The sequence below is a fragment of the Triticum dicoccoides genome, chromosome 5B (assembly GCF_002162155.2).
Source record: "Triticum dicoccoides isolate Atlit2015 ecotype Zavitan chromosome 5B, WEW_v2.0, whole genome shotgun sequence".
Lineage (NCBI taxonomy): Eukaryota > Viridiplantae > Streptophyta > Magnoliopsida > Poales > Poaceae > Triticum > Triticum dicoccoides.
Genome location: NC_041389.1, coordinates 259,852,542 through 259,863,920, shown reverse-complemented (window position 1 = coordinate 259,863,920; position 11,379 = coordinate 259,852,542). Strand labels below are relative to the sequence as shown.

General features: G+C 45.3%; 1 protein-coding gene across 1 annotated transcript; it reads right to left on the bottom strand.

Annotated features, from left to right (window-relative positions):
* Nucleotides 1-440: 440 nt before the first annotated feature.
* Nucleotides 441-2,736, bottom strand: LOC119308303 (ubiquitin-like protein 5). The gene is made up of 2 exons (XM_037584410.1): nucleotides 2,363-2,736; nucleotides 441-672 (listed from the first exon to the last, which is right to left on the bottom strand). The coding sequence occupies exon 1, from the start codon at nucleotides 2,591-2,593 to the stop codon at nucleotides 2,372-2,374; it is 222 nt and encodes a 73-aa protein (XP_037440307.1). The 5' UTR covers nucleotides 2,594-2,736; the 3' UTR covers nucleotides 441-672; nucleotides 2,363-2,371.
* Nucleotides 2,737-11,379: the final 8,643 nt, after the last annotated feature.

Sequence of the window (11,379 nt, the reverse complement as noted above, 5' to 3'; positions counted from 1 at the left end):
TTGTTGGATGTCTATTTAGCACACGAATATTTTGCAGTAAATAAAAATGGTCGTTGGACGAGGAAAGTTTTGGTCTTTGGTAGATTCAGTATTCAGTTAAAATTTGAATTTAATACCAAAAATCTGCAAGATAAAATGGGAATTCTAGTTTCCCCCCTTCCATTTTACCACCAAAAAACCGGATAGATTTATTTTTTGAAACTTCAGTATTACTTTAATTTTGGACTTACTGCAAACATTTGTTTTTCTAATTTTGAACTTAGTCCTAAAGCATTCCAGATAGTTAATCAGAGCTAGCTCCTTGTCCCAATCGTCGGGTAGAATTTGTGAATTTCCATCTAAGTTTCCCTCTAATCTCCTCATCTGCTAAGATAGCCATGCAACTTTCAGCAGCAACAGTTTCACACCAAACCAAAGCTCTCCGGGCAACACACCTCTGATGCAGTACAAATCGTAAGCAGAACGAACTTGCCATAACTAAAAAATACAGCGGTTATCACACAAAGGTCACAAACATTATGTTATATGTAGTGTACAAGTAGCGTCACATCACATCACATTTGCCGGTTGATAATATGGCTGCATTCAGGATTTCAGGTCGGCAGTCATTGGTACATCCAGCAGTCTTGTATGGTTCGTTGGATTCCAGATAGTTTCTTAAGACAACGGGACCTGGAAGAATCCATTCCAAATAAAACTGTGATTAGCGGAAATTGAAAAAGGAAACAAGATCAGGGAGATTTGATGAGGAATCAGTCCTCCATACTAACCCTCAGAGAACAAAACCAAATTAGCACACATGATTCAGTATTCATTTGTGAATCTCATTCCAGACAAGGCTCTAAAACATAAATGATAAATGTCAGCCATGCTTTTAATTGTGCGGTCTACTCGCATACTAGGTACTCCCTCCGTAAAGAAATATAAGACCGTTTAGATCACTAAAGTAGTGATCTAAATGCTCTTATATTTGTTTACAGAGGGAGTATTTCGCAATTTCAAACAAAAAGAATCAAAGAAAGCATAGTGTACTAAGCCCTCATCGCACAAAGTCAAGCACATGCATATCATGCTGGCAAGTTAAAAGAATATAATCTGCAATGGAAAGCCATTAAGTTATAAAACGGTCAACTAACTAAGGACCACAGTAATCATAACATGACATAATTCTCAAATCAAGCTTTACTTCATAAGGCAATCATATTTCCAAAGACACATAGGAATGAACATTATATAGTCCTATAACCAGACATAGAAATAACAAAAACCAAGTTAAGAATTTCGGCCGAAAAGCTGAAACTTTCTTTACTGTGGTCCACTGAAGAAATAAAAGCACACAGGCCCATGGCACAATAAATTCAAAATATGTGTGACATTGAGCTTGAAATTAACTCGAAGAAGGTTATTCCCAGAAAATAAACAGACTGAATGGCAGACAACTACTATGATTTAGTAAATCAATTGTATTCGTGTATACTAATGTGTGCAACATTTTAGAGAATTTGCAAAAAACTATCAAGCTAAACAACAAAACCTGGCTGGCTGACATAACAAGCATAAAACGGAGAAGTTCAGGGCATGCTATTTACAAATGAATGAGCATGGCATGACTCTTACAAATACACAAATCTTGTACTATCTTGCAACTACAATACTACATCCTTATTTTTTTACGGGAGCAACTACAACCATGTTATTTCCACTCAGGCCTTGTACAATGGTGGGTGCTTATGCCAGGTGCTTAAGGAAAAAGACTAGCGTTGCGTCGCAAATAAACGTGGTCTCGCAATGCGGAGGTGCGAGTCGGAGGTGCTTCAGTTGCTTTAACGTTGGCGTAGCGCCTGGCCTGGCACCCGTTCTCTCCAACGCTGGGATGCTACACAACAAAAATAATGATCGCATGCTCAGCTCCCTCCGCTAAAATAACGCTCACATGCTCAGCTCCCTCCTCCTCACGCTATCCTCTCATCTCCTCTGTATTCTGACCGCACAAAGCACCAAAGCGCTCACATAGACTAGGTCAAGAACTCGGATGTGCACAGAACCTCAATTTAGATGCATGGTAAGCGACACCCTCTCATTTACTTAGCATAGTTCTCAGAGATGCCCAATTTATCAGTACAAACGAATATCAGATAAAACTCAAATATCCAGAGGCAACTTCAAGCCTTCACAGTCGACGAGTCTCTCAAAACTAAAACCATCCCAAGCGGAGTCCCCCCAAAATTAAACCCTCCTAATCGAGGAGTACTAATAAACCATCCTAATCGACGAACACCGCTAAGAACCATAACACGTCGAGAGGCAATTTCGACGGTGCAACACCAAAATTACATGGGAGGAAACGAGGGGAGAAATTTACTTCTAGACTCTAGTTGTAGTAGAGCTCGAGGCCCATGCCGTCGTGGATCTCGTAGTCGCCGAGGGTGATGTGGTCCTTGTAGATGGTGTACCACTTCTGGATGCGGATCTTCTCGGGCCTGGTCCCCGTCTGCGCCGCGACGAGCTTCTTCAGGTCGCCGATGGTGTCGTCCTCGTTGCACTTCACCCGCACCTTCTTCCCCAGCCTGTCGTTCAGCACCACCTCGATCATCTTCTCCGCTGCTCCCTCCCAAACCCTAGCTCCTCACGAACCTGCGCCCCCGCGAAATCTCTCGAAGGATGATTTTTTTTCTCTCTCGAAGATACGAAGAGGCTTGTGTGCGGTGCGGGCCATGGACTTTCTACATTCGACTTTAGATGCACCCTGTGAACAAGAAAACTAGAAAACTAATAAAATATTGGGACAGTGTTAGATTGAACCGGCTGATTTCACAGCTCCTTAAACCGCTCGCTTTGCTCGCCACATGTCCACTGGACCCACTCACCGCTGGCAACCTCCCTTTCAGCATCTCCAGCCGTCCCCAAAGAATACCTCAGGACCACTTTTTTAGTCCCGACGATAAAAACCCGTTCAACTCACGCCTCTAAAGGTTTATTTTTCTTCGGATTTGCGGTAATCCCACCCCAAACCCAGCCCCCCGGGGGGCAGCTAGGAACGCCGACGTCACTTTTTGCCTCGTGTGGCCCACCTGCAGCCACATCTTCCCCCACATTCTCTCCCCCCTCGCTTTTTCCTCGCAGAGCCCCCATCTTCTCTCTTCCCATCCGCTTCTCTCTCCCCGTGCCAGCTCCGGCCCGCAGCGTCGCCCGGACTCCCGCCCCGCCGGCCTCTGCGGTCGCGCGCCCGCCCTCCCGCGTCGCCCCGCCAAACAGAGAGCTTGCGGGCTTGGCAGGCTGCGCTCGAACGGCGGCTGCTACTTCGCGCTCAAGACGTGGAACGCGCAGCAGGCAGGCGCGGCGGCTGTGCTGGTGGCGGACAACATGGACGAGCCGCTGCTGACCATGGACACCCTGGAGGAGGAGACCCCCCGACATGGCCTTCCTGGCCAACATCACCGCCCCCTCCGCGCTCATCTCCAAGCCCTTCGGCGACGCCCTCCGGCAACGCCTCCGCTGCCGAGGTGGTGGTGTGTAAGTGCATCTAGTGCCCCTTAATGATTTTGGTGTATTGAAGACTTATAGGTTAAGGGACTAATGCGTTTGTAAGTGTACACAGGTCTATAAGTCTATGAGGAGTTTGATATTTACAGAGAAAGTCGACCCCTAAAAATGGAGTTCTTCATATGAAGACTTTGATATTCCGAAGACTTTCTGAAGACTTTGAAAGTGAAGAAATTGGTGTGACCTTGAAGACTTGGTATTCATTTGTGGAACATGAAGCGTGAAGACTTTTGTTTTCGTAGTTTCATTTTCTCTTTCTTGAGTCATAGGAAACACCGTACTGTTAAAGGGGGTCGAGGAAATACTAAGGAAAATTTTCCATGTGATGCTCAACTCAAAATCCTAAACCTACCAATCCCTTCGAGTGAAGCCTTTGGAAATCTCATACAGTTCAGTCACTTTCTTCAGTGACAAATACAAAGTTCTTCTGGTCGCTGATGAATTTGTTCTGACTGAGGAGTTAGGAATTCGTCAGTGCGAATTACCTACACAGTGAGGAACATGATAGCCCTGAGGAATTTGAGAGTCAAATTTCCGACCGTTGCTGTGCTGCGCGCCAGCTGTCCCAAAATATCTTATCCACCTAACGGTCATATCAGACAAGGGCATTTATGTCTTATCATGTCGGGCTGCTCTCTAGGCTATAAATAGCCGCCCCCTACAACCACTAGCTGGTTGGCTGCTCCGAGAGAACTTGACACTTGTCATTTGAGAGCAACCCATCCTCCGAGGACTTTGAGCGAAAATCATCGAGTGAGGAAAAACCCCAAACCCAAACACCTAAAACCCAAAGTGATTGAGCATCACTGAAGAATTTGATCCTGCGTGGATCCGACGCTTGTTACCTTTGAAGACTGTGCTTCTTCCAGATGGTTAGGCGTCAAGGTCTAGAGCATCCAAGAGGAATTGTGGATTGCCGAGTGACCAAGTCTGTGAAGGTTTGGAAGTCGCCTGAAGACTTACCACGAGTGATTGGACGAGGTCTGCGTGACCTTAGTTCAAGGAGAATACGGTGAGGACTGGGTGTCCTAAGCTGCGTGCTCAGTGACTGGGTGTCCGGGACTGCGTGTCCTCGAGTTTAAATACTCAGCCGCTCCAACCAGACGTACAACTGAGACAGCAGTTGGAACTGGTCTACCAAATCATTGTCTTCACCAACCCAACTGGTTCTATTTCCTCAACCCTTTCATTTCCTCATTACTGTGTTGGGTGTTTGTTCATATCTGTGTTTGAAGACTTTGACTGAAGACTTTCTCAATTTCCTTAGTTCAATTTCTTCAGTCTGTTTGTCTTCATCTTGTGTTATCCTGTGATTACGCTTTCTGTACTCAGTGCTAGTCTTCATTTCATCATGATGACCATGCTTGTATTCTGTTATGCTTACTTCTGAGTACTTATTCCGCTGCTAATAGTTCTTCGCTAAGGAATTTCCTCAATGGCAAATTCCTCATTGAAGAATTCATAAAAATCGCCTATTCACTCCCCCTCTAGTCGACATAACGCACTTTCAATTGGTATCAGATCAAGGTACTCCCTTGTTCTGTGTGATTTTGGTTTAACCGCCTGGAGTTTTAGTTATGTCGACCGCAGGTATGAAGAAAGTGACATGCCCTATCTTTGACGGTCATGATTATCCCAAGTGGAAGGCATGATGAGGAAGCGCCTCATGGCAATGAACAGCGAGCTGTGGACCGTCACTCAGATTGGTCTTACTGATCTATGAAAAATGGCGGATGCTGATGATATTCGCAAGTACACTCGACTTGACATCATGGCGAAGGATATCATCTGTTCCTACCTATCCATAGATCAATTAGGGCGCATTATGCATCTTGGCAATTCAAAGCTTATCTGGGACCGAATCTCTGATGTCTATGAAGGTCATCGAACCCGTCATGATCTCTGGTTTGAGGATTTCAAGGAATCTCTCAAAATGATGACTTTCGAGCCAGAATCATCATCTTCTGCGTCATGTCTCATGGCAGACGGTGCTGAGGTAACCGAATGCTCCTCATCCGAGTTTTGTGACGATGAATCTGATAATGATGAATCTGATAATGATGAGTCTGATGATGATATTGAATCTTGTTATACCAAACTTGTTTGCGTCGCCACTAAACAACAAACGGCTTTGGAACAAGTTCAAAACATGCAAGACAAAAGTGATGATATGTTCCGTAAAGAAATGGATTAGTCAAAAGCATTGGGTGAATGTCTTCAGAGAATTCACTCCAAGTTTGACGCCCTTCAAGATCAACATAATACCCTCTTGACTGATCACGAGAAGCTTTCTTCTGAATCTCTTCAAAGAAAGGAAGATCTTGAAAAGCTAAGAGTGTGTTATGAAGATCTTCAGAAGGAGCGCGATTCATTACTTGCTCAACAAAATCAGCGCTTCTCGGGAAGAATTTGTTCCTCCATGCTTAAAGTGCATTGAACGTGAATCTGCTAATTCTTCACCTGAATGTTCAAATGCTTCAACTGTTACAAATTCTTCACCTGCCTCTGCTATCACTAATTCCTCATCTGAGGATATTGCTAGTATCACTGACGATGCAGGGCTGAAGGAATTGTACATGACAGGCATGTACAAAAGCCTCAAAGGGCATCAGATTCTTTGTGATGTGCTCAAAAAGCAGATCCTCAACAGAAACCCTAGGAAAGAGGGTATTGCCTTTGAGAGGAAACTCAATGCTGATGGAACATATTGGAAGCCTGAGCAGTACCCCAAAACCTCATGGGTTGCTGCAAAGGGACCTCCAGTTGATCCATCTAACTTATCTGGCTTTACATGTGAATCTTCTCATTCTTCTGATGAGTCATTTGACTCCAACTATAAACTGTTCAAAAATCAGAATGGTGAAGTATTTGCTAGATATGTTGGCACTAACTGCAGGAATGGTTCCCCTATGAAGAAAATCTGGGTTCCCAAAAGTTATGTTGAAAGTCTTCAGGTGAATGTCCTCATGACACCACCTGTGATGAATAGGAACCCCAGATCAAATTCTTCATATGGACCAAATTCTTCATATGGATCCAAGTCCTCATACGGACCAAATTCCTCACGTGGATCAAATTCCTCAAATGGATCAAAGTCCTCATATGATTATCATCGTGCTAACAACTCTGTTTCGCAGGGTAGAGCTAAGGGCTATGAATATGCGCATTATTCTTCAAATCATTATGTTCATAAGTCCTCGAAGAATTTCTCTGCTTATTCATATGCTTACCCTAACCCCACTTATGTGAAACGAAATGGTTTGGCTTCTATGCCACCATTCTCGTATGGTGCTCGCAGAGTGATGAACTCTTTGCCACCCCTTCAGATGTGGGTGGTGAAGAAAAAGAACTAATCTCTTCTGCAGGGTCAGGTCTCCAGACGTGTCTTAACGTCTGAAGAATTTGTTGGGGACCTGACAAAATTACCTGAAAGGACGCAGGCTAACCATGATGAAATGAACTTTCATTTCACACGTCCTCATACTACTATATCTGTTTACCGCTTGATGAAATTCATCTGATGAACTTGATATCATATTCTTCACTGATGAAGCATATGAGTTTGTAAGTTACACTAATTCATCTGCAGGATGTTCAACCCAAAACCACTGAATGGGTCCTCGATAGTGGATGTACAAATCACATGACTGGTGACAAGAATCTTTTGATGGATGCTCCCTTATCACCATCACATCTGAAGCATGTCATCTTTGCTGACAAAGGCAAAAGTCAGGTATTGGGTCTTGGTAAGGTTGCGATCTCTAAGGATAAACACATGGACAAAGTCATGCTTGTTGAGTCCTTAGGATACAACCTCATGTCGGTCTCAATGCTTTGTGATCTTGATATGGTTGTTGTCTTTGGCAAGTATCGCTGTATTGTGATTATGGAAGCTGACAATTCCAAAGTCTTCGAAGGCTTTAGGAGAGGAGATTTGTATATTGTTGATTTCTCTACAGGACCACAACCAGCCGTGTGTCTACTTGCAAAAGCTTCAGAAGGCTGGCTATGGCATCGACGACTTGGTCACGCAGGCATGAGGAATTTGCACACGCTTGCGAAGAAGAAGCATGTCATTGGCATTGAGAATGTCAAATTCCTCAAGGACCACTTATGCGGAGCCTGTGAAGCTGGAAAAATGACCAAGGCCAAGCATCCAGCAAAGACTATCATGACCACTACTCGTCCATTTGAATTGCTTCACATGGACCTCTTCGGACCTAATCATTACTCAGTAGTCTCTAATGATGCATCTCTATATGGTTTTGTCATTGTTGATGATTACTCTCGATATACATGGGTACACATTGTTACTTACAAACATGAAGTGCAGGAAGTCTTCAAACGATTTTCCTCGAGGGCTTCAACCAACTTTGGTGTAAAGATCAAGCACATCAAAAGTGACAGTGGAACTGAGTTCAAGAATTCCGGTCTTGATGACTATCTTGATGAACTTGGTATTACTCATGAGTTATCTGCACCCCATACTCCTCAGCAAAATGGCATCGTGGAGCGCAAGAACAGAACTCCCGTTGAGATGGCTCACACTATGCTTGATGAATACAAAACGCCTTATCGTTTTTGGATTGATGCAATTGATACTGCGTGCCACATCATCAACAGAGTATATCTTCACAAATTCTTCAAGAAGACGGCCTATGAACTCCTCACTGACAAGAAACCCAATGTGAGTTATTTCAAAGTCTTCGGTGCTAAATGTTGGATTAGAGATCCTCACCACAATTCTAAATTTGCACCGAAAGCACATGAAGGCTTTATGCTTGGTTACGGAAAGGACTCGCACACCTACAGGGTCTTCAACATCGCTCTTCACAAGATTGTTGAAACCGTAGATGTGCGGTTAGATGAAACTAATGGCTCGCAAAGAGAGCACCTACCTTCTGTGTTACATGAACCAGCTCCTGAGGATTCTATCAAGTTCAAGGCAATTGAGGATGTCATTCCTACTGAAGAATTAGCTGAAGAATTCATTCTAGTACGCGAAGAACATCGAGCTGACGCACCTGAAAATACTACTGAAGACAATGGTGCTAAGGAAAATGATCAAATACCTCAGTGACAACCAGCTCATCCTCGCGTTGCAAAAGAAGTACAAGTTGACAAGATCATCGATGACATTGAAGCACCAGGTCCTCTCACACGCTCAAAAGCTTCACATTTATCTAACTTTTGTGGGCACTATGCTTTTGTCTCTATTACAGAGCCCACTAAGGTAGATGAAGCATTTCTGGAGCCTGAGTGGATTCAGGCCATGCAAGAAGAACTACATCAGTTCGAGCTCAACAATGTCTGGGAACTGGTCAAACGTCCAGATCCTCACAAGCATAATATCATTGGCACAAAGTGGATCTACCGCAACAAGCAAGATGAAAATGGCCTTGTGGTAAGAAATAAGGCACGACTGGTAGCTCAAGGCTACACACATGTTGAAGGAATTGATTTCGATGAAACTTTTGCACCTGTCGCTAGACTTGAGGCTATTCGCATATTACTTGCTTATGCTAATCATCATGATATCATCTTATATCAAATGGATGTGAAAAGTGCATTCCTCAATGGTAAGCTTGAGGAAGAAGTATATGTTGCTCAACCCCCAGGTTTTGAAGATCCAAAGAATCCTGACAAAGTCTTCAGACTTAATAAGGCCCTCTATGGCCTTAAGCAAGCCCCTCGGGCGTGGTATGATACATTGAAGGAATTCTTTGTGAAGAATGGCTTCACACCCGGTTCACTTGACCCTACTCTCTTTACTAAATCTTATGATGGTGAACTATTTGTGTGCCAAATATATGTTGATGATATTATCTTTGGCTGTACTGACCAACGTTATAGTGATGAATTTGCCTATATGATGAGTGAAGAATATCAAATGTCTATGATGGGAGAGTTGAAATTCTTCTTAGGTCTTCAAATTCGTCAACAGTGCAATGGCATATTCATATCTCAGGAGAAATACCTCAAAGATGTACTGAGGAAATTCGGCATGCAAGATTGCAAAGGCGTCAAAATTCCTATGCCCACAAAAGGCCATCTATGCACTGATGAAAATGGTATTGAATTCGATCACAAGGTATACCGCTCCATGATTGGTTCTTTATTGTACTTATGTGCATCTAGGCCAGATATAATGCTTAGTTTTTGCATGTGTGCCCGATTTCAAGCTGCACCGAAGGAATCACACCATAAGGCTGTGAAGCATATTCTTCGATATCTAGCTCACACACCAACACTAGGACTATGGTACCCCAAGGGCTCTGCTTTTGATCTCATTGGATATTCTGACTCTGACTATGCTGGTGATCGTGTGGACCGCAAGTCAACTTCTGGCACGTGTCATTTCCTCGGACGATCTTTGGTCTGTTGGTCCTCGAAGAAACAGAACTGCGTATCACTGTCTACTGCGGAAGCTGAATACATTGCTGCTGGCTCTTGCTGTGATCAACTGCTTTAGATGAAGCAAACACTCAAGGACTATGGCGTCAACGTGAAGAATGTGCCTCTCCTCTGTGACAATGAGAGTGCCATCAAGATTGCTCACAACCCAGTTCAGCACTCGAAGACAAAGCACATTCAGATTCGTCATCATTTTCTTCGTGATCATGTGTTGAAGGGAGACATCTCCATCGAGCACGTGAAGACTGAAGAACAGCTAGCTGATATCTTCACTAAGCCCTTGGATGAGAAGAGATTTAGCAAGTTGCGGTGTGAGCTAAATATCTTAGAGTCTTCGAATGTTCTTTGAAAAGGACACACATCCTAACACTTATGCAAAATTGATGACTTAGATGTGCAACACATGAAGAAACGTTTTTCTTCAATCAATGAAGAATAACACTGTAACACCCTGGATGTAACTTTCCATCTTTGTAACTCCAACTCTTGCCATTTTCGGCTATGTGATATGATATTCCCTCCGTGGTTGAGTTTTGTCTTTTGTTTTTGCATTTTATTCATGTCATGCATACCATATCATGTCATCATGTGCATCTCATTTGCATACGTGTTCGTCTCATGCATCCGAGCATTTTCCCCGTTGTCCGTTTCGCAATCCGACACTCCCACATGCACCGGCGCACCCCTCTTATCTTCTTTTCGTGTGCGGGTGTTGAACATTCTCGGAATGGACCGAGCCTTTTCAAGTGGCCTTGGTATAGCACCGGTAGACCACCTGTCAAGTTTCGGGTCATTTGGAGCTCGTTTGGTACTCCAACGGTTATCCGCATATCCGCAAAGGCCTCTTTTAAGTTGCAGCCCAACACCCCTCCAAAACAGCCCAATAACCCATCTAACTCCCCTCCATGCTCTCGGTCGTTCGATCACGATCGTGTGGGCGAAAACTACACCCCATTTGGACACTCCTAGCTCCCTCTACCTCTATATATAGACCCCTCCCCCGAATTCCGGACGAAACCCTAGACGAACCCCTCTCCGCCGCCGGACACGTCCGGATCGGACCGGACGCGTCCGCCGCCGCACCCGGACGAATCGCCCGATGCCACGTGGCGCCGCCGCGCCCGCCGCCGCCGAAGCCCGCCGCGGCCCGCGCGGGGCCCTCCCCGACCCGCATCGCCGCCGCCGCCGCCCCCGGGCGCCCGAGGGCGTCGCCGCCGCACCTCGTCCTCGCCTCCGGCTGCCCGCACCCCGCGCCGACTGTGATGCCGCCGTCCGGTGCTCCGGCGAGCCCCCGCGGCCGCCTCCGCTCGTCCCCGCCGGAGCCCGCGTCCCTCCCGGCCGCGCCGCCGCGAGCGCCGCCGAGCGCCGCCTCCGGTCGCCGCCGAGCGCCGCCCCGGCCTCTCCTCCATCTCCGGCCGCGCC

What these genes read in the sequence shown, in the direction of transcription:
- LOC119308303 (XM_037584410.1), bottom strand. Translation starts at nt 2,593, where the DNA reads ATGATCGAGGTGGTGCTGAACGACAGGCTGGGGAAGAAGGTGCGGGTG.